Source organism: Ctenopharyngodon idella, chromosome 16 (genome assembly GCF_019924925.1).
Source record: "Ctenopharyngodon idella isolate HZGC_01 chromosome 16, HZGC01, whole genome shotgun sequence".
Classification (NCBI taxonomy): domain Eukaryota; kingdom Metazoa; phylum Chordata; class Actinopteri; order Cypriniformes; family Xenocyprididae; genus Ctenopharyngodon; species Ctenopharyngodon idella.
The window spans coordinates 20660074-20686214 of NC_067235.1; the positions used below are offsets into that span (position 1 = coordinate 20660074).

The following is a 26141-nucleotide window of genomic DNA, read 5'->3' on the forward strand; positions in this document are numbered from 1 at the left end:
CTTCAAGGATTCAATGTACCGTTTTTTAAAATTAGGAGATTGAGATTATAGAGAAATGAAATAAGAGAAATGTTAATAATATACAATAAACAACATGTTACAAATTTTAACTGGTTAAATTATGCAAATAGTAAAATAAAAATGAGAAAAATTAAAATAAATTAATAAAAAGTGTCAGAGCGTAATAAAAACAAAATAAATAAAAAACAAGTATACAACGAGTAAAAGGATGCCGATTCACTTACCTATCAAAATCATATTGAATATTACATGCGCCAATAGCCTTTTTTCTTTAACATGTAGTGCCACCCAGTGGCGAAATCCGTCTTTTCTGATTAGAACAGAAAAAAAATATATAAAAATAAAATGCCACATATTTGTATAATTTATTTTAAAAGGTTTAAAAGTCGTAAATATTTAATCGGTAATTTTTTATAAGTATAGTTCGTAAAGAATTTATTTTCAACCGATTATTTTGACTGGTTCACTCCTATGGACTGAACCTAATGGGACACGCGCGGTTGTTATAGCAACAAAACGAAACTTCTACAGCGCTACCGAGGGAACTTGAAGTCTTCCCGAGCTTTATACCATAACGAAGAATTTGAAACATTTCTGTATATTTTCTTAGCACTTTTACATTCTAAGCATGATTCCTCCGTCTGACTCCTTGTTGAAGTATGATTATCCGGTGTTAGTAAGCAAAAATACAGAGAGGAAGTCTACAAAGGTAAGCACAGTTATTGTATGTATACGAATAAAAACAAACCTGCAAACACTGTAAAGAATTCCTTGTTGTTGTAATAAAGCCTTAACACTTGACATTCATCTCTTCCTTTACATTTCACACAGAGTCGCCCTTTGAAAGTGAGTCCCCAACAGATGGTTGACTCCGGCCCAGTCCCACCTCCACCCAAACCCAAGAGTCCCTCAGCGGATGACAGCAAGCAGCAAACCGAAGATATCCTAAATGCCATTCTACCACCAAAGTAAAATAAACCTCTTACAATGATTAGTAAAAGTTGTCTTCAACCGGGTGCTGAAACTACCATAGCATGGTATTTTAGCTGCATATGTGTTTAATCACATCACACAATAAAGTTTAACATTTTGGGCTCAGTAAAATTCGTTTATATTTATAATGTTACAAAAGATTTCTATTTCAAATAAATGCTGTTCTTTTGAACTTTCTATTCATCAAAGAATCCTGAAAAAAATGCATCATGGTTTCCTCGAAGCAGTGCAACTGTTTTCAACATTGATAATAATAATAAATGTTTCTTGAGCAGCAAATCAGCGTATTAGAATGATTTCTGAAGGATCATGTGACACTGAAGACTGGAGTAATGATGCTGAAAATTCAGCTTTACCATCACAGGAATAAATTACATTTTAAAATATATTAAAATAGAAAACGGTTATTTTAAATTGTAATATTTCATGTGCAGCCTTGGTAAGCCTGAGAGACTTCTTTGAAAAACATTTAAAAAAAATCTTACTGACCCCAAACTTTTGAATGGATCTGTATAAATCATACAAATGGCTCTGTCGCAGGGAATGGATGGAGGACAACCAGTTATGGGTGCAGCCAGTGTCCAGCGCTCCATGTACACGAATGGATGTTATTCATTTGCAAGAACAGCTGGACAAAAGCCTTCAGGAGAGGCAGGCCAGAGAGACAGGCATCTGCCCAGTCCGCAGGGAGCTCTACTCTCAATGCTTTGGTAAAAATACACACATTCTAAGTGAAGTGTCATATTAATAGCTCTTGACATTGATTTACATGACATTCCTTCTTTCAAATCTCTTAGATGAGTTAATCAGACAGGTCACTATTAACTGTGCCGAGCGAGGCCTCCTGCTGCTGCAAGTGAGAGATGAGATCCGCATGACCATCGCTGCCTATCAGACACTGTACGAGAGCAGCGTGGCCTTTGGCATGAGGAAAGCACTTCAGGGGGAGCAGGGAAAGTCTGACATGGAGAACAAGGTCCTTATAGGGATAGTTCGACCAAAATCCAAAACTTACTTTCTTCTGTGGAACACAAAAGATATTTCAAATGTTTTTTTCTTTCTTTTTTTGTCCATATAATGAAAGTCAATGGCATCTAAAACAGCATTTATTGACTTTTGTAGGAAAAAAAGCAGACATTATTCAAAACATCTTTTGTGTTCTACAGAAGAAAAAAAAAAGTAATTATCTTTAAAGCAAGACCTGAAAATGACCATTTTCTACTTGGTGAGATAAAAACTCTTGGTAGATTTCAGAGTTGGAGAGCGAGAAGCGAGATTTGGAGAGGCTGTTGAACGAGCAGAAGGCTAAATGTGAGGCCATTGAGAGACAGGAAGCAGAACGGCGGGAAATTGAGGAAAAGAAGCATGCTGAAGAGGTCCAGTTCCTCAAACGAACCAACCAGCAACTCAAGGTAAAGCAGAGATCATCATAATCAGGATTTATGACATTATTTTTCAGACTCTAATGATTCCACTTATTTTTAGGCACAACTGGAAGGCATAATTACCTTGAAGAATAAAGCCTAGATATTATTCGAATAATAATACACTCACTATCTATTCAGTTTCAATGAATAAAACATTTACAAAAGCATCTGTTCTGAGTATTTATTCTTTTTTCTCAAATCAAAAGAAAAAGAACAGACATAGACACACGGGTACATGATCCACATTTCAACACTTCTGAATCAGGACACTGTCTTAAGTTAAAATTTCGAAAATGCACAGTGCTGAAATGAACTGTAGTCATAATGTTCATGAGGATGGCTGGTGCCACAGTATGAATAAAGTGCATTGGAACGATTGCATCACAGATCAACCAAACCTTCACCTTTACACTAATCACTGATTCCACTCCAGATGTTCCAACTTAGCCACCGACATGACGATGGAAACGGATTGATTTGAATGGGTATTTGAGCAGGTCTTATCGCTTAGCTCGTTTGGCTTTCTTGCCATCCAAGGGCATTTTTCGGTTCTTATTCTTGTTCTTGACATTGTGCGTCTCATAATAGCGGACCCCCACTTTCTTCACTCTTTGGGCACGCTCCAGTCTTCTTTTCTGTTTGGGTGAAGTAGTTCAACAGAGAGAGAGAGATTAGTTTGGTCTCATTTATTTTGGAATCGAGGAATCAAGAAGACTGACAGCAGCAGTGGAGCTTGGAGAACAGTGCATACCTCTTTAGATGTGAGTTTGGTAGGCTGTGCAAGCTCCTCATCATCTTCTGCAGCTTTCCTCTTTTTGCCCACTGTCACAGCTAGAAAACAAAAAGAGGACGAGTGTCTTTTACTAACTTTTTTAAAGCACCAGACATCCCCTAATCACTGAAACATCTCTGAAAATATTCTGTGAAAATATTTAGTATATTCAACTGGGTTTGCAATACCTTGCATTATGAAGATTTTTAAATATTGTTTATACTGCTGTCTATGTCAATATTTGAATATTTAAATACTGTTTAGGGTCAGTAATCATTTGTTTTGAAAGAAATTTAAATTACTTTTACTTTTACAATAACGTACTAAATTGCCAAAATTGACAGTAATTGACATTTATAATGTTAAAAAGATTTCTATTTTAAATAAATGTTATTTCGAACTTTCTATTCACCAAAGAATCCTTAAAAATGTATCACGTTTTCCACAAAAATATTCAAGTGTTTTCAATGTCGATATTAATAAGAAATTTTTAAAGCAGCAAATCAGAATATTAGAATGATTTCTGAAGGATCATGTGACACGAAGACTGGAATGATGATTGCCGTCAAATAAATAAATTACATTTTAAAATATATTAAAATAGAAAATAGTTATTTTTCTGCTAATTTGCTATATTTCCTAATCATGTATTCATTAACATGTATTCATTACTTCAATGAGCTCATTGTTTCTGCCTTAAATTAATACATTACTTAAATTAACACATTGTTAGCTAACTGCATGATCTGTATATGTACATTTCTGAAATTACATAATTTAATTTAATTTAGAGTAATCTGATAACAGATTACTCTAAATTGTAATGTTGACATGCATTTTCTATAAAGCTGCTTTGAAACAATATGTATTGTGAAAAGTACTTTACAAATAAATATGAATTGAATTGAATTACATTGTAATACTATTTCACAATATTGCTGTTTCTACTGTATATTTGATTAAATAAAGGCAGTCTTGGTGAGCATAAGAGAATTCTTAATAAAAAAAATCTTACTTCAAAAATGCAATAAAAATATAAATTTATATATATAAAAAAAAAAAAAAAAAAATGTAAAAAATAATAGTGATTTGGTGTACATTAAATATGCAGTTCTATGTATCTTTTAATACATAAACCTTTGGGATCAACTTGGGTTAGTTGGGTATACCTTTCCGTTGCAGATTCTTTGCAGCATTCTGCTTTGCTATGGTTTCAGTAAACACCTTTTCAGAAAGGCCTTTAGGAATGCTGTAAAAATACAAAACATTACAATATCAATAGATAAGAGCTAAACCCTGAACACAAAATCACAGAACCCTTTCATAACCTTATTAATACGAGTGTAAACAAACCGTATGGCGGAGAAGTGCTTTGACTTGGCACGATCAAGAAACTCTTTCAATTTGGCAATCTTCTCATCCATCTCTTTATTCACTTCACGTGTGTTCTTTTTCTCTGCTGTGGTCAGGGGGTCGGAAACGGATGATTCTTCTTCCTGTAGTTCTCCATTTTGCTCTTTTTCCTCATCCTCCTCATTTTCCTCATCTTGCTCATCTTCTGACTCAGAGGGATCCAGTATGTCAGGCATCTCGACAGGCACAAGATCCTCCTCGCTGAACTCCGGAGCGACGTTAATTTTGCCAAAGTTCTGCTTGACGTTACTGAAGATTTTCTGCATCTCCTCTTGTTTCTGTCTCAGCAGCTTTTGATCATCCTGCTGGCTAGATGAGGCCCCCTCCACATCCTGAGCTTCAAGTCTGTTTTCCAACTCTTCCTTCTCGGTTTCCATCTCAGGCATTTCCAGCATCGGTTGTGCTTTGTTCTGAGTGGAAAGATCAAGTGTCAGTTTAAGACTATAAATGTTTAAAAGTGCATTAGGATCTGCCAGTATAAAGACAGGCAAAATTCAAGTAATTTTGTTGGCCACAGTGACTTATAGGATTTGTACCAAGTAATTTAATATGCATTAAGGAAGTTACATATAAACAATGTCTTCTGAGGTCTTTTAGAACACAAAGCTCTAATTTTAGCAAAAAATTGTCTTGGAACCCATTTTTGAATAGAGCCTGAGCTATTGTTTTACTAAAAGAATCTGAACTTGTCCATTTACCTCTTCATCCATCTCACCCCCAGGGGGCTTCACGAAAAAGGGGATGCGTCCCCTCTGCCAATCATTCAAAACCATTTTAGACACAGTAGACAGATCTGGCTCTCCACCCTGTTTTACAAGAACACCACAAAATACCAGTTGTTACAGCACAGACACATACAGTATTTGGACAAAGATAAAGATGTGAACTAACCAGTGTAACCAACCTGTAGGTCAAAACCCTTTTTATAAAACTCTGATTTTGAATTAAATCTTAGTGGTTTTGGCATGAGAGTATTAAAAATTTGGCTATTCGAACTTTAAATTAAATGTTTTCCACCGGCTTAAAGTAAGCAAACTGTCACATCTCAATCGGACACTCTAGAGGAACGAATAAACAAATGTGCCGCGAGGACCGAGCTGACAGTTCATTTTATCAGATACTCCACAATCAGGCCAGACCTTAAGCAGTTTTCCGGTGCGAAAGGCTAGCTTTTCCAGGAAATCCTCGGCGGAGCTCCAGGACGGAATGCGGTATGTCTTCTGGATGTACTCTGCTTTGGCCCTCTCCAGCACCGCTCCGATGTGATCCTCTGGAGTTCGGATCTTCTCCACTTGGACCTAAAAACAACAGATATAAAATAAGTGGATGAAGCCGCAGCGATTGCAAAATCTGAATGGTTGACTTTGAGAGTCAAGGCCATCGTACCACTCCCTTCAGCACAATGTCAGTCTCGCTGTCGTCGGAGGGGTAGACGACGCCAGGACAGTCAATGAGGAAAATGCGTCTCATTAGTGTGATATACTGCCAGACCTGTCAGACAGAAACAAAACAGTTGGTTGTGGCATAAAAGTTGAGCTTGAACCAGTCCATAGACTCATCCATTTTCTCCATTTAAGAAACCACAAGACCTAAAACATTTCAATATAATGAACTGCACTTAAACAAATGCGATTTATAATAACTTGTGACAAGTTAGCAAGCAGTCAATTAACTTTTGAGTTTATAAAAATGAAACTGAACAGATTGTTTTTGAATGTTGCTGCCTGGCCAAAGGCCTAAACAGTGATTCAGGCAAATTTAACATTTCAACATTAGGAAAAACTAGTTAAAGAGGCACAATAAAAAGTATTATAATCAATCAAATATATCTATTTATTTCATAATCGAACTAGAAACACTGTTTTTAAAAGAAAAGAAAATAGTGGAAAGAAAACGTCTAATAATTGAAGAATCACCCAAATCAGGGCACACAAGGGAAAATTTAAATTATATAATTTATCATTTAAAATATAAACAGAAGAACGTGGAAGTCCAGATTTGTTTAGAATTTGATTTCAATCTGGCCTTTGTCAGTAATCTGTTTTTCCTTTGCCTTGAACTTTCACTCGCTCTCTGAAAACCATTTCTCAGTTCCATGTTTGTAAAATGAGAGGAAAAATTTGACAACATAAAAAAGTAATTTCACACAAAAACAAGAATACACAAAAGTAGCAGCCAAAACCAAACTGCTGGAAACTTAAGCCATCCAAAATGTTAACACATGTCAGGAGCTGGCAGGTAGTATTACACTCGCTAGTGGACTACAAAATAAATTTTACAAGAAGAGTCGCTTAATCGTCTGATGTTCACGATCAGAACATAACAACTACAAGTGGATGTTATAGGAACAGATCACCAAAAATGATTAAATAGAAGGTGACTTGAAATGCACTTTAAGTGCTAAATGGGTTATTGGCTGGTTGACAGCCTTCCCTCATCATTCATATTCATTGCATGGAAAATAGCAGCTTGAACATTGTGCTAATCTTCTCCTTTTGTTATACAGGTTTGGAATTACATTAGAATATTAATATTGCAAAAATACTATTTTAATTTACTACTGTAAATTATTATTATTATTAACAATAATAATTTTATTTTACAGAACAAGTAAAGTGACAATACTAATATTTATGGCTGTCATAATTTCTATGCTTTTAAACATTAAACCCTTCTTTCATCTGCTAAACACAAAAGAAGATATTCTGAAGAATATCAGTAACCAGTTGATAGACCCCATTGACTTCCATAATATTTTTTTTTTGGAGCCCATCAACTGTTTGGTTACCCATATTCTTCAAAAGTAGCTTCTTTTGTGTTCAGCAGAAGAAAGAAATTCATACAGGTTTGGAACAACTTGAGGGTGTGTAAATTATGACAGAATCTTCATTTTTGGATGAACTATCCCTTTAACTTATAAACGAATATCATTACAAATTTAACAAGATGGTTGGTGCACTGCATTTTCAAATGCATGTTATAGTAGACCGAAACTCGGTCGAAACCCGCTCCCAGACACTGAAAACATTGGATCATCCTCTGCTCACGTGTTAAAGAACAAAGTATCTTAAATGTATTTGAAAACACACATGTATTTCCTCAGATTTATACAATGCAGGTGGGCCAAACTTTTCAGGTAGGAAAATAAAGAAATCCATATGGATATGGAAGAAGAAAAAAAAAAAAAGAAAAAAGAAAAAGCTTCAGAGGTCTTACCTTAGTCTCACCAGCAAGGGGTGCCACGTTACAGACTTTTTTGGAGCGCAGGGTATTGATAACAGAGCTCTTTCCAACATTGGGGTAACCAATGAAGCCAACACTGATCTGCTTTTTGTCTGAGTGGAGCTGAGCAAAAATAAATATGGACATGTTAATACTAGGCAAAAGTCTTTATGAAAAATAGCAACTAAATAGAAGAAATACACAAATATATTGTCAAGTCCTTTGATATAATGTCGGTTTCATGGTATCAAGGTCAGGAAAACAAGACAACCTTGGATCAACTCTTCCCCCAATAATTTGCACACATCGCCTCTTACATTTCACTATCCACTTTTAAAAGGGGGCCAACAGCCAAGAAGTTAAGACTTGGTTGGTACACAACCAACACAGGCCTCTTAAATGTCATTACACCTGCAGATTTATATTGCACGCATGGTAACCAAGATATTTTTGTACCGCTGTTTTCTAACTCCTAAAAGAGTGTCTTGTCAAATAACTCTCAACAAAATTTATGTTACGTAAGCCCACTATCCTTTTTAGTATTTCCAAGTTTTTGTTTACGGCTGTGCTCCCAAAAATAACTCAGAGGCAGATGTGAAGACAGGAGAGGAGCCCAATAGTATGGGAGGGTGGGGTGCATCTGCTTTCAACATCTGTTGCCATTACAGACCAGAAAAACAGGTTGATCTTGTCCTAAAATTGTGGCTTGAGTAGATAAACGTTGTGGAGCAAAACTGCTGTGTTTAACACCTGCTGCCCCTGGTTTCCAAAGCATGATGATGTGAATGCACATAAAAATATGTTGTAAATGTTTAAGGTCTCACCTTGCCGAACTGCCGCAGGAGCTGGATTAGGGAGCCCTTGCCGAAGGAGTTGGTAAGGCTGGCGTGAAAGGCCAAAGTGGGGTATTCCTGAGAGAGAACTGCAACCCAGCGTTTCTACAAAATACACAAATGTATAAGCAAGAATCCGTAGAATGATCCTAAGTGAATGTACAAAAGTTTATACGATGATTAATAAAATGTCCATATGAACAAAAAATGTTCCAAAATGCAGGTTATCTAATTCAAGAGCATATTCATGTCAGTGTGTAAAATGTTTATTAATATAGTTATAATTGTTTGTTGCCAGCTACCCTGGCTATATTCATGGAAAGAAAAAAGGGAAAGATATAAAAAGTAAATAAATAAATTATTAAAAATATAGAACAACAAAATAAAAACTTAAGTAAAAAAAATATAGAAGGTTTTTAATGTTTATCTTTGATAATTCTAAATCTGGTCCTCATTAAAAATCTTTTCATAAGAGTCAATATAATTAATTAATATTATATAATATAATTAATATAATTAATGAATTCATTTCAAGTAATTAACACAAAGCAGTTAAAATGTTGCACATTTTCACTAATAATAATAATTTGAATGCATATTGTGATTGCCTATTTTTCTTTCACATTACATTTTGGATTATTTTAATTGCTGGTATATGAGCACAAAAAAAAAAAAAAAAAAAAAACATATACATGCTCTTCAGTTGGCATATACATAAGAGGATTTTCATGTCAGTGTCTGCCTTTATAAATCCCGTTTTGTTCTTTACTTCTGATGTAGGATGAAATCCATGGAATCAAGGAGGATCAAATCTGGTCAAATGTGGACTTTGTAAATGTCTTCCAAGGTCTAGACACTAGAAGTGATATATGAAATGGTTTTTGATAAGAGAGAACAGATTTAAAAAAAAAAAAAAAAAAAAAAAAACCCACACAAAAAAAGCACAAAGGCACAAGCTGCCCAACAAGAATCACTGCAGAATGATAAGTGATTCCCTCTCAACAACAAAAATAATGGGTTTCCCAATCATTTTCCTGTTAGATTTATAAAAGACCTCAGTCATAAATCTGAAGGAGGTAGGCAAATGCTTCTTTGGCTTGAATGCAAAGGTTTGCAGCTTATAAACAACTGGTAGAGCTCCCTCGTTCCTTGTTGCTCCATTTCAGAATCGGCAATAACACAATTTACAAACAACAAGAATTATAGATGTGAAAGATGTCAAAATATCTGTCAGAGAAGGAGCCTTTAACTGGTTAAATCTTACAAAAGTTGGGCAAGCCAAGATAAACATGCCTGTCTGTCAGTGAAACAAACTCCAGAGATGGGATAACTGAATGTACAACAAGACACATTGCAGACAGTGGCCCTGTTCCAAAAACCTAGTGAGCTGCCTTGCTGTCCATCTACTGCCTACGTAGGTGGTTCCATACATCCTAATTGTCCTGGAACAACAAAAGTGACCATTTTGGATAGCTCTACACAGGAAGGAACTTGCTAAGTACTTGCTAAACTAACAACATGATACTCTAATAGGCATACAAATACATAACACACATAAATATAGGATAAAAGTGTATTTTATTAGATTTAACTATTTTATCAATACATTTTGCTACTTAAAGGTGCAATATGTAATATTTTCTGTCCGCTAGAGGCCTATTCAAAACAAAGGCGTAGCTTGATGACGCCAAGTTTGAGCGCGAAATCTTGGGACATGTGGTCTTCACTTCACAGCCGGTGGAAAATAATCGGGATAGGACTCGGGAAGAAATCATGTTCATGGACGCGATTATTAACGTTACTGCAGTATGAAGCAGAGCAGGAAATAAAGCTGCATTTGATTATGCTATGTTAGCTACTTCACAAAATAGTGTTTTTCTCTGAGGCATGGTAAAGCACATGGTAAATCAAGAAAATTAGACTAATAAGACTAAACGTGTTGAGCTATATAACAATAATTAGTTTTCTGTCTATAAATATATCAAAACAGTTGTTCCTTGTCTATTAAAACATGTAATATATTAAAGTGTCTTTGGTGTTTCCATGGTTTCTACAAAATAAAACCGGAAACTGAGGGTTACGCGGGTATGACGCAATTGACAGGCGACTCCTCACACGTCCCGGAGCCTTGGTTAAAATTGCAATTTTCTTACAATTTACAAATAGTTGGAAACATTTGGGATATTGTAAATACTCAAGTGAACAAAATATAACACTGGCCTAGTGGTTTTTGGATATTTTACTGCAAAATTCTTACATATTGCACCTTTAATGAACAAGTATATTTATCATTAAGACTTCTGACATTTCTATCACCAACTCAAATGAATTTCAAAAGAGGCTAGTGTTAATGCTAAGCTAATAAATACGCTAATACAAATACATAGCACACACAAAATGTTGGGTAAATAGTGTTTTTTTTTTGTTTTTTTTTTAAATTGAACTAACAGTATCTTCATTCCAAAATACTGCTTTTCGTTACTGAATGAATAAGTAGATTTATCATCAAGATTTCTGACATTTTCTTTCACCTACATAAATGGTGTGTTGGAATGTTAAGCTAAACTAACAACACAATGCTCTAATACACAGCACACACAAATGCTGAGTAAAACTTTTTTTAATGATATTTTTCACTAATGATTGAATAAGTAGATTTATAATTGAGATTTCTGGCACTGTGTCTGCCATTTTGGATGGGCGTTTTTCACTTAGCTTACTGAAGTGCACTATGCTTGCATTCTACATTGAGTTTTCCCAAGAGAAGTCATTTTAAAAAGCATCTGGAACATCATTCCAGCCTTCATAGGCAGCTCAACAGGTTTTGGAACTAGTATAGATAATTAACTAGTATTGATAGATATTAACTTCTTACCGTAACCCATGTGGGAATGAGGTCACACTTATTGAGCACAAAGATGAGATGCTTCCAAGGTTTCTCTTTCTTTAGGTAGGACTCAATGCTCTGGGAACGAGTGCCTATAGGGTCCCGAGCATCCAGCACCTGGATAATGACGTCCGAAGAGTCGATCACCTGTGCAAAACATGCTTCATTTTAGGATGTGGCATCATTTGTGAGTACTGTGGTTTTCATCAAAACTTTCAATGAGCAAGTTGTTGGGAGATGGTCATAGCTACCTTATACAGCTCACCCCAGATCCTCTTTGACTGACCCTTCTTGAAGATTTCCTCCCTAGCCTCATCCCTGCAGTGATGGGGAAATGAAATGGCTTTAAGTCAGTTATCCAGTTATGTCAGGATATATAAACCATATCTGCTAGACAAACAGGGCATAGTTCCTGCAGTAGGGATGTACTGAACTATAGGATCTTTACAAGTCACTAGACTCACTTGACTCCGCTGTCCTCAGACACCAAATCACGGTCTTTCTCAGCACTGTAGCTCTGAGCCGAGACCTCTGCCTGTTCAGCAAAGTCCTTCAGCTCTCCCACAGTCAAGTTGGGCCTCTTTCTTTGTGCCTTTGGTCCAAACGTTGTTTCGAATGTCTCCGTGTCCAGAATGTGCACCTTGGAGTTCTAGAAGAACCAGCAGAAGATCAATTGACAAACAAATTCATGAGAACTATTATAACCTCCTACCAAGATCTTCATAACTTTTGGAATTTCTTGGATGAAGTATCTGATCTTTCAGTTACTTTTGTCCCATTCCCAAGAGGAAAGAAGCCCCAATGATTTATGGGAGAGAAGAGTTTACTCAACACATTTTATGGCTTAAAAGAGTGTGTCATAAAATGTTATGCCACACAAAGCAACATGATTGCTTCTATAAAGCATGTATTAATATGAGACTGTTAACATTTCACAAATCTATTTGTTTTTCTCAATCTGATCTTTAGGACTGACTTTCTGTTTGATGGAGTGATGAAATCTGTTTGTTTAAACAGTGTAGTCTACACTGTATCTACTATAGTAAAGAGTTAAGCCTCAACACAATGCTAAAAGACATAATACACTAAACCAGGTTAAATTTGTATATTTGACCAGAGAACCAGAAAGCATTGCACACTCTGTAACATCCCAAACAAAGAAAACTTTAAATCCGATCTGACCGTTTAGACACACTCCAAAAAAAAAAAAAAAAGATCAGATTGTTACCTTTTTCAAACTAAATGCAGATGTAGTTTAAATCAGATTTGTAAACACCAGCTTTACATATTTCAAATTTGATATACACTACTTAAGTTTGGTGCGGTACGATTTAAAAAAAAAAAAAAAAAACTAATACTTTTATTCAAGCAAGGATGCATTAAATTGATCAAAAGTGACAGTGACACTGTTACAAAAAAAAAATAATAATTTAAATGAATGCTGTTCTTTTGAACTTTCTATTCATCAAAGCATCCTGAAAAACACAAATGTATCACGGTTTAGATAAAAAAAAAAATTAACCAGCACAGTTTTCAACATTGTTGAAATGTTTCTTGAGCACAAATCAGAATATTAGAATAATTTCCGAAGGATCATGGGACACTGAGTAATGATGCTGAAAATTCAACTGTAATCATATTTCAGAATTACTGTTTTTTACTGTATTTTTGATCGTCTAACTGAATCCATGGTGAGCATAAGAGACTTCTTTCAAAAACATTTTCAAATCTTACCGACCCCAAACTTATGATCAGTAGTGTAGCTAGAATATAACTAACATTTTAACAAAAAGGCAGCTAATTTTATAGTGTTTATAAAGACAAGTATGCCTATATCAAGACAAAAATCAAACAAAATCCTAAGAATAATGAACGAAATATCTTACACGTTTAACTGCACCAGGCCAAATTGCAATCTGTAATGACCTAAAAACAAAACAAAAAAAGGGAAGCCATACCACTGTTGCAACAGAGGATGGAATAAAACGACAAGCAATTTACAGATCTTGTCAAAGCCAGTAACATTTCTCGTAAGAAATTGTACTTCTGGTAAGATTACATTTCTTCGGAACAATTGACGTGGATGATAAAAAACAACCTGATTTGAGGCTAACCACCACATCACAACATGTTCAAAATATTTCTGAGTAAGAGCAAAAATGTGTGCAAACAATGGGCATTACAGCACACACTGGAGGAGCTGCTCAAACACCACAAATCAAAAAGAGAATGAAAATCAATAATTGTGATGCAGTATTGCCAGTTCCCTGCAACCAAGGTTGAATACAAGAACAAAAACATAGTGAGTGTCACAGTTCTGAGATGCAGAACAAAAGTAGAGTGAGATGTTCATTACACAAAGTCCTAAAAGGACTTTGCTCACACATGGAACAGTTTAGATCCTGAAGCGAATCAACAACAGTTGCAGAAGGAACGTGAAGAACTGAGGAAAACATTACATTTTATTCTGAGCACATATTTTTTGCTCTGTTCTTTACTACTGGCAAATGGCAGACCCTTAGGTGCCAAAAAGTAAGTTCTATCGCAGGTCAGGCCGTGCCCTCACTGCACCGCTGTCAGAGTAACAAAATCACTGTATCGTTGACATGACACAACAATTGGTCCTGTTGTGTTTTTGCTGTAGTTACCTCATGTGGTCTACAAGTTACGAGACGTTTAGCCAAGAAGTGTCCCGAAAAACATAAACACACATGAGCAAAAGCCAATTGTTTATGAGAATTTGCCAGAAATGGACAACTGGTCATTCAAGTCAGAAATTAACTTTTTGAATGGGCAATTTTACCCTTGGAGCTTACGGTCAGGAACATTTTTGCTTTATTTTTTCTAATCATAAGACAACACGCAATATAATACTTTGACTCCTATCTACATTAGGCAGAAACTCTGTGTATCATAAAAACAGCACTACTAACGTCAGCATTGTTATTGTTAAATAAATCTATTATCAATCGTTTCAGTAATTGAAATAAAGCTAAATATTAATATTAGATGAAAAACTTGAACTTAAATGTAAATTAGAAACTAAATGTAGCCTTGGCGATAAACTGAAATTAATACATTTATGTTGAAGTACTAAAATTATTAACTGAAATAAAAATAAAGCTAAATAGAAATACAAATATAAAAATTAAAAACTGAAAATATAAAAATAAAAGCTTATTCGAAGAAATACTATAATTGTGTATAAATAATACTGCCTCATGTAAAGCCCAGAGTTAGACATTAGCATGTTGCTAATGCTAACACATTATTATGGTACTCTAAAATACGTAAAAACTAATTCAATTATTATTTTAATTATATTTATAATTATAAATATATTTAGGATTCACATTTCTTGTATGGATTTATTTTCCTGAGCTCATCACAATGAATTATGGGATTTTCTGCTCTGCAAATCTCAAACCTTTTCTAAAGGGTTTCATGCAAACAATTAGCCTACCGGTCTCCTCTCAACAGGCTACACTGAGACTAAAAAGCAGGATTTTTGTATTAAAAAACAGCAGATGTATACTAAGATATCTGCATACTCACATGTGCCTTTATTCTGTCATGCAGCAAGGACATAGGTAGCTTGCTCTGTTTCATCACTACTCGGTACGGATCTTTCTTTACTGCGTTCATCTCTTCTTGGAATTTCTGCAAGGATGACTGCTTGATGACACGTGTATTGGCTGCATAGGGAGAATATGGGAAAAGCAATAAAATTTTCATACATTCAGATCCTATTCGTACTTGGAAAAGAGGACAACTGAGGCTAATTCCCCTCATAATCAATCACACAGATTAGGATTCATTAAAAATAAAATGTATTGCTCTTACCGAACCACTTGATGTTGGGCTCAACTCGGGCCACAGTTCCAGGAGCTACTGTGTTCTGGTACTGCAAGGGCTTGATCACCTTACCTCGACTGTTGCTGTGAGCATATGAATGAGAAAAACATGCATGTTTTATCATAATTATCGCAAAAACCTCCTATTAGTTTGCTACTAATCTGAATCTTGTATATGTAATTTCGTAAATGATGGGTCAAACTGTTACCATCTCTGCTTCTGTCTGTACATATTCAATCGTCTGATGGTGGCACGGTCCCTCATGTTGTTCCCTCCAGCTCCCTTCACTCGGTCTGTAGGGTTGGGAATGTTAAAAAAGATAAATACTGTTATACACAGGGACATATAGTGCAATCTACAGTAATTTTGAGCTGCATAACTGTAATAGATTGTTAAACTGGAACACAGGGGTCCCGATTAACAGAAGGGCTCCTCATGTCAGTTCCAAAGTCTACCAACAGCCTTGTCAATGGACTGCACAATTTCTATTTTTAAATATTTTATTCAATTAATAACAGGTGAAATATCACTGCTGGTATGTACACCTCAATTGTATATTTCAGTATATTTTATTAGCCTATATCACAAACAACAATGAATGTTGTATGATCAAAAGTTAGGGGACCGTAAGATTTTGAAAAAAGTCTCATGTTCACCAAGATTGCATTTTTTTTTTTAAAAAAAAAAAAAAAAAAAAACAGTAAAAACTATAATATAGTGATTTACAATTTAAAACTGTTTATTTAACTTTTTTATTTTATTTTAATATACTTTATAATGTAATGTATTCCTTTGATGGCAAAGCTGGATTTTCAGCATCATTACTCCAGTCTTCAGTGTCACATGATCCTTCAGAAATCATTCTAATAATATGATGATTTGGTACTCAAGAAAGATTTCATTTATTATCAATGTTGAAAACAGTTGTGCTGCTTAATATTTTTGTGGAAACCATGATATTGTCAATTATTCTTTGATGAATAGTTCAAAAGAGCAGCGTTTATTTAGAAAAGCATTTATTTTAACACTGTAAATGTCTTCACTGCCACCTTTTGAAACAATAAGTAAAATTTACTTAATTTTTCTTTTGCAAGTTTTTGCACGCATATTTTTTAAGTAAATTTCAAATATGGAATTAAATAACTCCACTTAACTAAGTTAATTAAAATTAACAAAGAAAATAAGTAATTTCTACTTAGTTGAAGTTTCTTTTGCAATACATTTTACTCAAACAATATAACACTGAATTAAACCATTCTTTTAAAGTGTATGCTTCACTTAGAAACATCTAAGTAAATAATACAATAAATATTGTGTAAACACCATATCTACATATTAGAAGTAACGTGGCACCTGAACACAAAGACCTTAATACTTGGTACACAATACACAATGACGGTAACATTCGATGGATCGTTCTGGAGTATGAATGTGCCATTTTGAGTAGAAAATTAACTCCAAATGTCACAAAATGACAAGTTCCTAAACCTAACCACAAAAGCAATGATAAAACTGTAAATACAGCTGGAAAACAGTGAAAAATCAACCTCAGTAATTATTCAAGGCCCAGTGCATGATGGGAACACCAGTATCAGAAAAGTTGAGTAGTTTTACTTAATTTTATATGTTGATATTTAGCTTAAATTGAGTACTAATATAGAATTTACTTCGTTTTTTTTTTAATTCTTGCCTGAACTAACTTTTTCATGTAAAAATTACATTAGTTTTTTCTGTAGTTCTTACTTCACCATAAAATATTTTTTTTACAGTGTTCATTCAGTACCTATCTTAACTTCAGATTGGTCATGTGATCATGCTAAATAGTTTTACAAACAGAAAACTGCCTTTTTATATAAATAGTTTATTATAAGCAGTGCAAGAAAATAATTTGGATTTGGAGCAAAATGATGACACTGACAGCAACAAATCTTTAGGATATTTAAACATGTACCAGTTATGTAAGTGACAGCCATAATTGCTCAGACTGACAACTTATACTGATTCAATTGAAGCATTTGACATAGATGAGTAACATGCAGTGTGTTTTCATATAGTTAGAAAAATGTCCGCATAATGCATAATGATGGGGAAAAAAAAAAAAAAAATCAATTCTAGGCGACAAATATCCCTTTAAAATAATAAAAAAAGATAATTTCTGACACTTATCCTGAACATTTTTGGAAAACATTCAAACATTGTGGTAGCAATGTAGTACGATTTTTATTTATTGTTATAATTATCATGTAAAAAAACAAGGCACGTTTGGTACACTGACAGTCTTCACAATACAAGTGCCAGCAGCCTCTGATGGGACATTTAAAGGCTTGACAGAAGTCGTGGTTACACACAATCAACAAGTAACCCAGTGCGAATAGAAGAAAGTTGCTTTACAACATGCAACAGTGAAAACATAGCTATAGAACGACTCGTATACTTCTCAACAAGAGTTGGCTAACAGTTTAGCGGGCTAGCAGTTCACATCCAGACCAGCGGTTCATTTTATCTTACCGGGATTACTGCTGGAGTTTGAGGGATTTATGGAGCTTTTCCCCTTGAATTTTGGTTTAACCATTGTGATCGATTACTCCGGTACACTTCCAATACTGTAAATAAAGAAATAAAGCTGTATTTCAGTCCACTGTAGATTTACACGTGTTACAATAAACTACACAGGCCAGGAAGTACGTCATCAATCAGGCGACAGATTTTTTTTCTTTTCACCAAGTTGGGAAAAGTCAGTTGCTCCTCGGACTGAAATCTAAGTTACTTATAAATATCTAAAAAGCCACAATTTAACCACAGGTATGTCAATGTACACAAACTAATATGCCGGTGTATGGATTGTTAACATGCCCCGAGGTCACGTTAACTCCACCTAATTTAACATTTTAACATCTTTTATGGTTATTGCGCATGCAGTTTTATGACCTTATGTCAATTAAGAGACTACATGGATTATTTTTATTTTTAAAAATGCCTGCAGGATAGTTAAATTAATGTACAGAGAAATATGATTAAGAAGAAAAAGAGTTCTAGAAACTAACCTATATAAACTTGTACTTATAAATGTATTAATAATTTAAATTAAATTTTGATGTTGTTAAAAAAATAAAATAATTTGGAAAACTCTTATTTGCATTAATTTTTAGAATGACCATTGGTAATGCACGCATTACACTCATGCAGGACTCTGTATACCCAGAAGAGGGCATGCCGGGATAGTTATTGCTTCAGTTGCATTATCCTGTCCCATGTCTTTGAGCTTCAACCAGTGTCTGTTCCCTACATTTAATCAAGACTTTGTCTTCTGCTTTTGTACCGATTAAAGAAATCCTTTTTAACTTTAAAAATTTGACATTATAATAAGATGTATAACTTACCTGTTTTCTTTCAGCACATGTTCTATTCTACAAGATTACATTCCACTCAGGTTAAAGAAATCAAATTGGAAAAAGGAACAATAAACTTTGCATATTGTCAAAATGGAATTATAGAAAACATTACACAGATGCATTTAAACAGTTTTTAGCTTGGAGCAACGATAAATTTGTGTTGCCAGCCGGTGTATCGTGTAAACTTAAAACCTGCGCAGAGCCTGTGTGGAATGCGTAGATAATGGCTTCTGGGGCGGCCCACACAGTCAATGAGAACCAGGCATACCTTGTATAATACTAGTATTCTATAGACATAGAATCCAGGGAAATATCAGAGATCATCTTTAATAGTTTGATGTTTCTACTTAGCTCAAAATATTTTATAGATACTTTTTATTTATAAATAAAAACTTGTTCTTTTCTTGTATTTTCTTTTATTTCAGCATAAGAAAATAAATAGGATTAGAACTTTCCTATATGTCTTAAGTTTTGTTTTCGAATCATCTTTACACTGTTCGGGAATAACTCATAGTCTTTTGAGAGTTGAGAGAACTTACGCAGAGATTTGCACTAATATTGTAGAAACAGTTCAGACTCTGTAATGTTCTTTTGTCATGTTTTTCTTCAGTTGTTCGCTTTCAGTTAAAATCAAATGTGACAACAACAGCAATGCACTGCAAATAGGGGTCGACCAAGCAAGAAACAAAAACAATGCATAAATTATTTTCAGATTTAATTTTCCCTTTTAAGACCCACATTACTCTGACGTCCAGCTTGTCTTAAACAAGAAGCTGACATCATAAAAGAGAATGAGAGGCAAATCAGCATGATTTCCTGAGACATTTTCTCAGAGAACTGTCTCTGAAAGGCTATTAAATCGAATGGAGTTGCGGTTGCGTGAAATTCTATATTTTGTTTCCAATCCTTTTATGAAAAAGCTCCAGACTTTTTACTCATTTCTATGATTGCTTGGTATAAGCCACCATAAAAACAATACTTTTCAAAATTGGATTGGATTCAAACAGAATATTGTTGTCTATGAAAAATTATCATCAATAATATTTGAAAATTGCTGATGGCATCTCATGTATAGTATTAACTAGAGCAATATTTGATTTGGTTGCACTGAATATTTGAATATTGAAGTAATGACAGTTGCTTAAAGTATATCTGGAGAAGGATTTGTAGAGATTTTTGTTTTTATTCCAGAAACTTGTTGAGCTATTCATGTTCAGAAATACAACATTGCCAGATATTACCATAATAAATAGTATGTAAATAAAACTAAATCGCACTGAAATGGTCTGTGAATTGTTTTTTTTCTAACACTAAAAGTCAAATAAGGACACCACAGTTTCATGCTAAACACTAAGAATAACAGCCCAGGTTGAATTAACTCTTTTCAAATAATAGAAGATACTGAGCAATTATCCTAAAATAAAGGATTCAGCACGTATTATATTTTATTGAGCAATTCAACAGCAGTTGCAAACAGGTGTGCTCCAACAACCGATGCCAGAGTGAGAGGTATTTTTAAGATGGCTTGCTGATAGGTCCACTTTGTTTTAGTCAGGGAGGGAGAATTTGCTTGTTTGATTTTTCCGTCAAGATTAGGTGAAGTTGCAGGGTCATGATATCCCTTTAGGTATTCACTTAATCTGTTCTCGGCACTGCCAGTAAACTGCTCGGCAGCCACACAGGATAAAGTAATGATCAAGACCGCAGTCTTTGCTGGATTTGGATGTGTCTGGCTGGTTGTGGGAAATGCACTAAGCAGGCTATTTGTTCAGGGCCTGATCACCTTCATCATTCAGGTGTACACTTCACTGTCATCAGTAACTCATACTTCTTACGTCAATAAAAAATTCTTTGGATTTCCTATTTCTAAAGCAGAAAAGGAAAGTTAAAAAGTATCATATACTGCACATCCAAATCTATCTGAATATGTATTTTTATGACTGATAAGAATTTTAATGTTAATAAATATAATCAAGATTAATATTTATATTATTTACATTATATCAAATATTAATATTTAAAAATAATATTATAATTGAATGAATTAATTTTTATTGGTTTTCATTTTTTATATTGGTAGCACTTTAGAATAAGGGTTCATTTGTTAACATTATTGTTAACAATGAACAATACTTCTACAGCATTTATTAATATCGAAAGTTGTATTTATTAACATTAGTTAACGCACTGAACTAACATGAACTTGAACATTTTTATTAAGAAACATTATGTATATATATATACACACACACATAATGTATTATAATCATTATAAGTATACTCTAAAAAATGCTGGTTTAAAAACAACCCAAGTTGGGTTGAAAATGGACAAACCCAGCTATTAGGTTGTTTTAACCCAGCAGTTGGGTTAAATGTTTGACCAACATGCTGGGCAGTTTTATTTAACCCAACTATTGTTTAAAAATTACTATATGGATAGCTTAAAATGAACCCAAAATAGGTTGGAAATTAAAAATCAGACACATAATTATTAGAGGCAACAATAATAATCAAAAGGTGAACATTTATTAATAAGCAATTTAATAAATGTTTATTGTTTAATTATTATTATTCATTAAACTTATTAATAAATATTCATTTATTAAACACATTAATAAATGTTAATTTCCAGCATACTTTGGGTTTATTTTAAGCAAGCAATACAGTAATTTTTAACAATAGTTAAGTTAAATAAAACTACCCAGCAGGTTGGGCAAACATTTAACCCAACCGCAGGGTTAAAACAACCCAGTTGCTGGGTTTTTCTCCATTTTCAACCCAGCATATTTTAGAGTGTATCATTATGTAAGTATACTTATTTTAAGTATAATATTTAATATGAAATATTAATATTAAAATTTTATCAATGAATTTAAATTCTTTAAAAATATTAAAACCTTCACTCTAAAAAATGTTGGGTTAAAAACAAATCAGGTTGGGTTGAAAATTGACAAACCCAGTGGTTGGGTTAAATGTTTGCCCAACCTGCTGGGTAGTTTTATTTAACTCAACTATTGTTTAAAAATTACTGTATTGCTCACTTAAAATGAACCCAAAGTATGTTGGAAATGAACATTTATTAATATTATTAATAATTGAACGTATTAATAAGTTTAATGAATAATAATTTGACAATAAACCTTTATTAAATTGCTTATTAATAAATGTTCACCTTTTGATTATTATTGTTGCCTCTAGTAATTATGTATCTGATTTTTAATTTCCAATCTATTTTGGGTTCATTTTAAGCCAGCCATACAGTAATTTTTAAACAATAGTTGGGTTAAATAAAAGTGCCCAGCACGTTGGTCAAACATTTAACCCAACCGCTGGGTTTGTCCATTTTCAACCCAACATTTTTAGAGAGAGTATATATATATATGTATATATAAAATATTCAGTGTTTGTGTGCATATAACACTGATGTCCACAATCGATAACTTTCATTATAAATGGCCATAACAAAGCCATGACAGGTTACAGATCAAGAAATCTGAAAGCTGAAGCACAACTACATCATATAATCATCTGTAGTGCAGAGACGATCTCTAGCTCCAGAGTTACCTTTCAACAGTCAGTCATCATAGCCTATGGTCTCGTCACCCCTTTTTGCTCTGAGCAAATCATAGCTGAGTCATGGTAAATGATACAAGATTAAAGCTTAAAAAAAGAATTGAAAGCAGACAGTTTGTCCTTTTAAAAAACCAAATGCTATCAATTATTCTCATCAGCAAAGGGAAGTACATGAAGCTATACTTAAAGCAGGATTTAAGCTAAACTGGTCATTTAAACATCAAGTTAAATACCCTACTGGCAACACTTGACTACTGGCAAAACAGAGAGGCAAAACACTAACAGACTAAAGACCCAAACAGTTGCTTTTTTATGCAAAAGCAAAAGGATAAAGGCACAAGTGCAGACAAATGAATACAGTTTGACCTCACATTTATTATTTACATTCTATTCATTTATTTTTAAGAACCTGCTATGGGAATGAGAATGACTGCTTGCACACTTTGCGACTTTGTAATTTAACACAGGAAGTCATATGCACTCTATCCACAGTTCTCACACCAGTGACAGGCAGTGAATACTTTAAGTCATTACAAAAGCCAAAATCTTTGTTTATTAAATTAGCTGTTTTCCTGGCATTCAAAGACATTCAGCAGTTTGATTGAAACTGCTTTCGAAGGAAAAAGCCAGAGGGTGATTTTTTTGTATCAGAGTGGTGAATGTTATTGGCAAACATGTGGAAATGCAATATGACCATCATTTGTATCTCAAAAAGTGACATCACAATTCATTCCTGACAACCACTGAGGCTTTCTAGAGACTTCACATTACTTGTAACATTGTTAGTTTAACAGAATTAGCAATGCTAAACCTTTTGCAGGATAGTAGATATATTAACAGCTTCATAAAAAAGTCTAAACATTACTTTATGTAAATATTACTTTTCCTGTTTCTAAAAACTATGACACAAACACATAAAAACATAAGTAGTGATATGCAACACAGAACAGGAAGTGCATTTTTCCAGGCTTGTAAATGTAAACATTCAAATCTTTCATCTGTTTGTGAGCATAGCATATTGTTTTATCCCAAATAAGAGCTTCTGGTTAAACAAAAAGTATCCTAAATTCACAATGATCCTTTATAAACACCATTCTTTGGTCAGACCATAATATGCTGTGGCAGAAATCATAAACATTTTTTTTTTTTGGACTAAAACATTTTAGCTCCCTCTTTGTTACTAGACACAAGATACAAGATACACTCCAGATACAAGATGCTACAGTCTAAAAGGTACATCTCTCTTTCAAATCGAAACCACGCCACTGGATAATCAAAACATGCCTCATGACAGATATTCCATTACGCTGCACGGTCACATCGAGTTGAATTACTGTCTTATGATTGCATATGTGCAACTCTGGATAATATATCAGAAGGACATGTTACTCATCTTTATCGGACAGCAATGTATAGCTAGCATGAAGCACTTCAGGCTTGAAATGAAATAAAATACTTTTTATGTTGTCAACACAGCCATTTTTTAAAACAAATGCTTTCTTCATGTCTAAACCTTTGCCCCAGTTATACAACAAAAGAAGAAAGGTGTTTGTTAATAAAGGTAAGAAGCCAGAGGTTTTTTTTTTTTTTTTTAATGAAAAGGTGATCAGGCAAAGACTGTGACAGGGGCAAAACAGGCATGACATGGATTGTAAGTAGGTCAGATTTTGGAGAAACTCTAAAAACTGTCTGTTTTTAACAAAATCTAACTAACATTATTCTAACAGTGAGTAGAAAAAAGATAATGCAAAATAAATGATTTCCAGGGTAATATTTAAATAATTTGCTTTAGAATAATGACCATTATTAAGGCCAATGATTATTTAATTTAGTAAATTTAGTATTTAACTTATCAATATTATGAATAACTGCCTTTATAATTTAAGAACAGGTCCCCCACATGAAAATCATCATATTTGTGGGTCTTATGGGCATCAAAAATGAAAACAATTTAAAGAGCAAGTGAATACATACTGCTCAATGCATATAGGCACATCTGAGCCAGGACTTGTGTGTGGGTTTTTTGTGTGTGTTGTTACATTAATCCTCTAATGTGTTTATCCTCTGTTAAGTTACTCCTTAAGCTTCCACTTGTTTAGCTCTCCGCTCCCTGGAGCCTCAGTTTTCGCACCACATAAATCACAGGGCAGCATTATCTGCTGGCAGCAGTTGATGGAGATAGTGCCAGGAACACGCTCCTTAAACCACCAGTGTTTATGACGACCCCTCTCCTATGTAATTCACTATAGTTAAAGACAAGGAAATAATATGGTTAATATTTTGATCCTAAAATAGTGCGTGACGAACCCAATGAACTTTGCCGTACTCTTTTTTGGCCCTCTCGGTGGGCCTCTTTATACTGTGTGTCAGCACTGTGTCTGTTTTAAGAAGATCAGCCAGAAGCTCTTCTACTTGTTTCATAGCAAGAGACAGGAAAACATCTATCTGTAAACCCACTAGCCAGGAGCATAAGAGCCATCTGAAAAGCCAAGTTATTATAAGCTTAGGAATTAAAGCTTGGCCTATGAATATTTATTATATGGATTTACTTTTACTAAACATGTAAATGTAACTGTTTCCATGACTAAATTACATAAAAAACAAGATTTTTGCTGCTTTTTCAATATACCTAATTAAAATGAGCTAGCGACAGGTGGAGCTGGGGAAGGTGGAGGGTTTCTGAAAACGCGCTGCAACTGCTACAGCAAATGCTGACCAAATATATAAAGGTTGAGCAGTGAGCTCATTGGCTACTGATACAGCAGGAACCAATCAGCTGTGCCCTATAGAGAATGATGTGATTGCAAGCAGATTGAGTTAAGGACCTATCAACCTGCGCCATCTAGAGTTTCATGACAGAACTTTGCATTTCATCACATTCAATTTGTAAAATGAAAGTTAAAGTTGCATGAAACGGAAATTGCGGCAAGTTTTTTTTCCCTGTTGTGATGTATATCTGAGTGAAACGGCTTTTCTAACAAGAAATGAATTCAATTTTGTCCATCAGGAATTGATTGTATCATTGGATCGTTGTGGTTTGCTGTTGCTGTGATCTCATGTGAGTGACAGGTTGAATGCGGACGTGTTCGCCGTGTGTGCAATCGTGTCAGTGGTATGAAGATGTAATTTTCCCTTCTTTCTCAGTTTCTCTGTTTGTCTAAAACCAGTGAATTAACTAAAATACATTGTAGAACTATTACTTGTCACAGAAGGCAAGTAAATAAGCTATTCCATTCTGTTCCAACATTGCAGTACCATTTTGCCTGGCATGCTCATTCTGTTCATAAAGTGACTTTGTAGCACCTTAGATGGCACAACTAATTGTCTTCTGTTGTGAAAAATATCCACATGATGGTTTCCTTCAAGACCTGTGTTAATCTAAAGTGTAATGCAAAAATGGCTCTCCACCCACAATCTCAGTTTCACGAACCTATAGTGCTGCCAGACCAAATCTGTTTTAAGTCTAGCCAAAACAAATAAGCTCTTCCATCTCGAAAAAGTCAGACAAGCTGTCATGAAGTTCTATTCTCTCTTTGCATCACTTTAGTGCATCTGGTTTGGCGATCTTCCTCAGGTATTTGAAGGGGAATTGGGTATGCTTTGGGTATGGATGGTCAAGCATCAAATTATGAATTTTTGTGATCTTAGAAAATAGCAAATTAATTAAGGCTAAATAATGACCATTCGGATTCAATGAAGAATCATTAGCTGTGGAATCATAAGTGAATTTATTTCTTTAAATTTCTTATTTAC

The 26141-nt window shown here is 34.3% G+C and overlaps 2 protein-coding genes across 2 annotated transcripts; one reads left to right on the forward strand and one right to left on the reverse strand.

Moving 5' to 3' along the window:
• The first annotated feature begins 97 nt into the window (after positions 1–97).
• On the forward strand, positions 98–2608 carry dnali1 (dynein, axonemal, light intermediate chain 1). The gene is made up of 6 exons (XM_051865108.1): positions 98–730; positions 853–989; positions 1555–1724; positions 1812–1990; positions 2262–2426; positions 2500–2608. The coding sequence occupies exons 1-6, from the start codon at positions 650–652 to the stop codon at positions 2539–2541; spliced, it is 774 nt and encodes a 257-aa protein (XP_051721068.1). The 5' UTR covers positions 98–649; the 3' UTR covers positions 2542–2608.
• Positions 2609–18127, reverse strand: gnl2 (guanine nucleotide binding protein-like 2 (nucleolar)). Its single transcript, XM_051865102.1, has 16 exons — positions 17932–18127; positions 15632–15716; positions 15412–15506; positions 15124–15263; positions 12033–12217; positions 11820–11886; positions 11557–11715; positions 8673–8786; positions 7843–7971; positions 6013–6117; positions 5766–5924; positions 5325–5432; positions 4567–5036; positions 4383–4462; positions 3193–3272; positions 2609–3076 (listed from the first exon to the last, which is right to left on the reverse strand). The coding sequence occupies exons 1-16, from the start codon at positions 17993–17995 to the stop codon at positions 2942–2944; spliced, it is 2175 nt and encodes a 724-aa protein (XP_051721062.1). The 5' UTR covers positions 17996–18127; the 3' UTR covers positions 2609–2941.
• Between the last annotated feature and the right edge of the window lie 8014 nt (positions 18128–26141).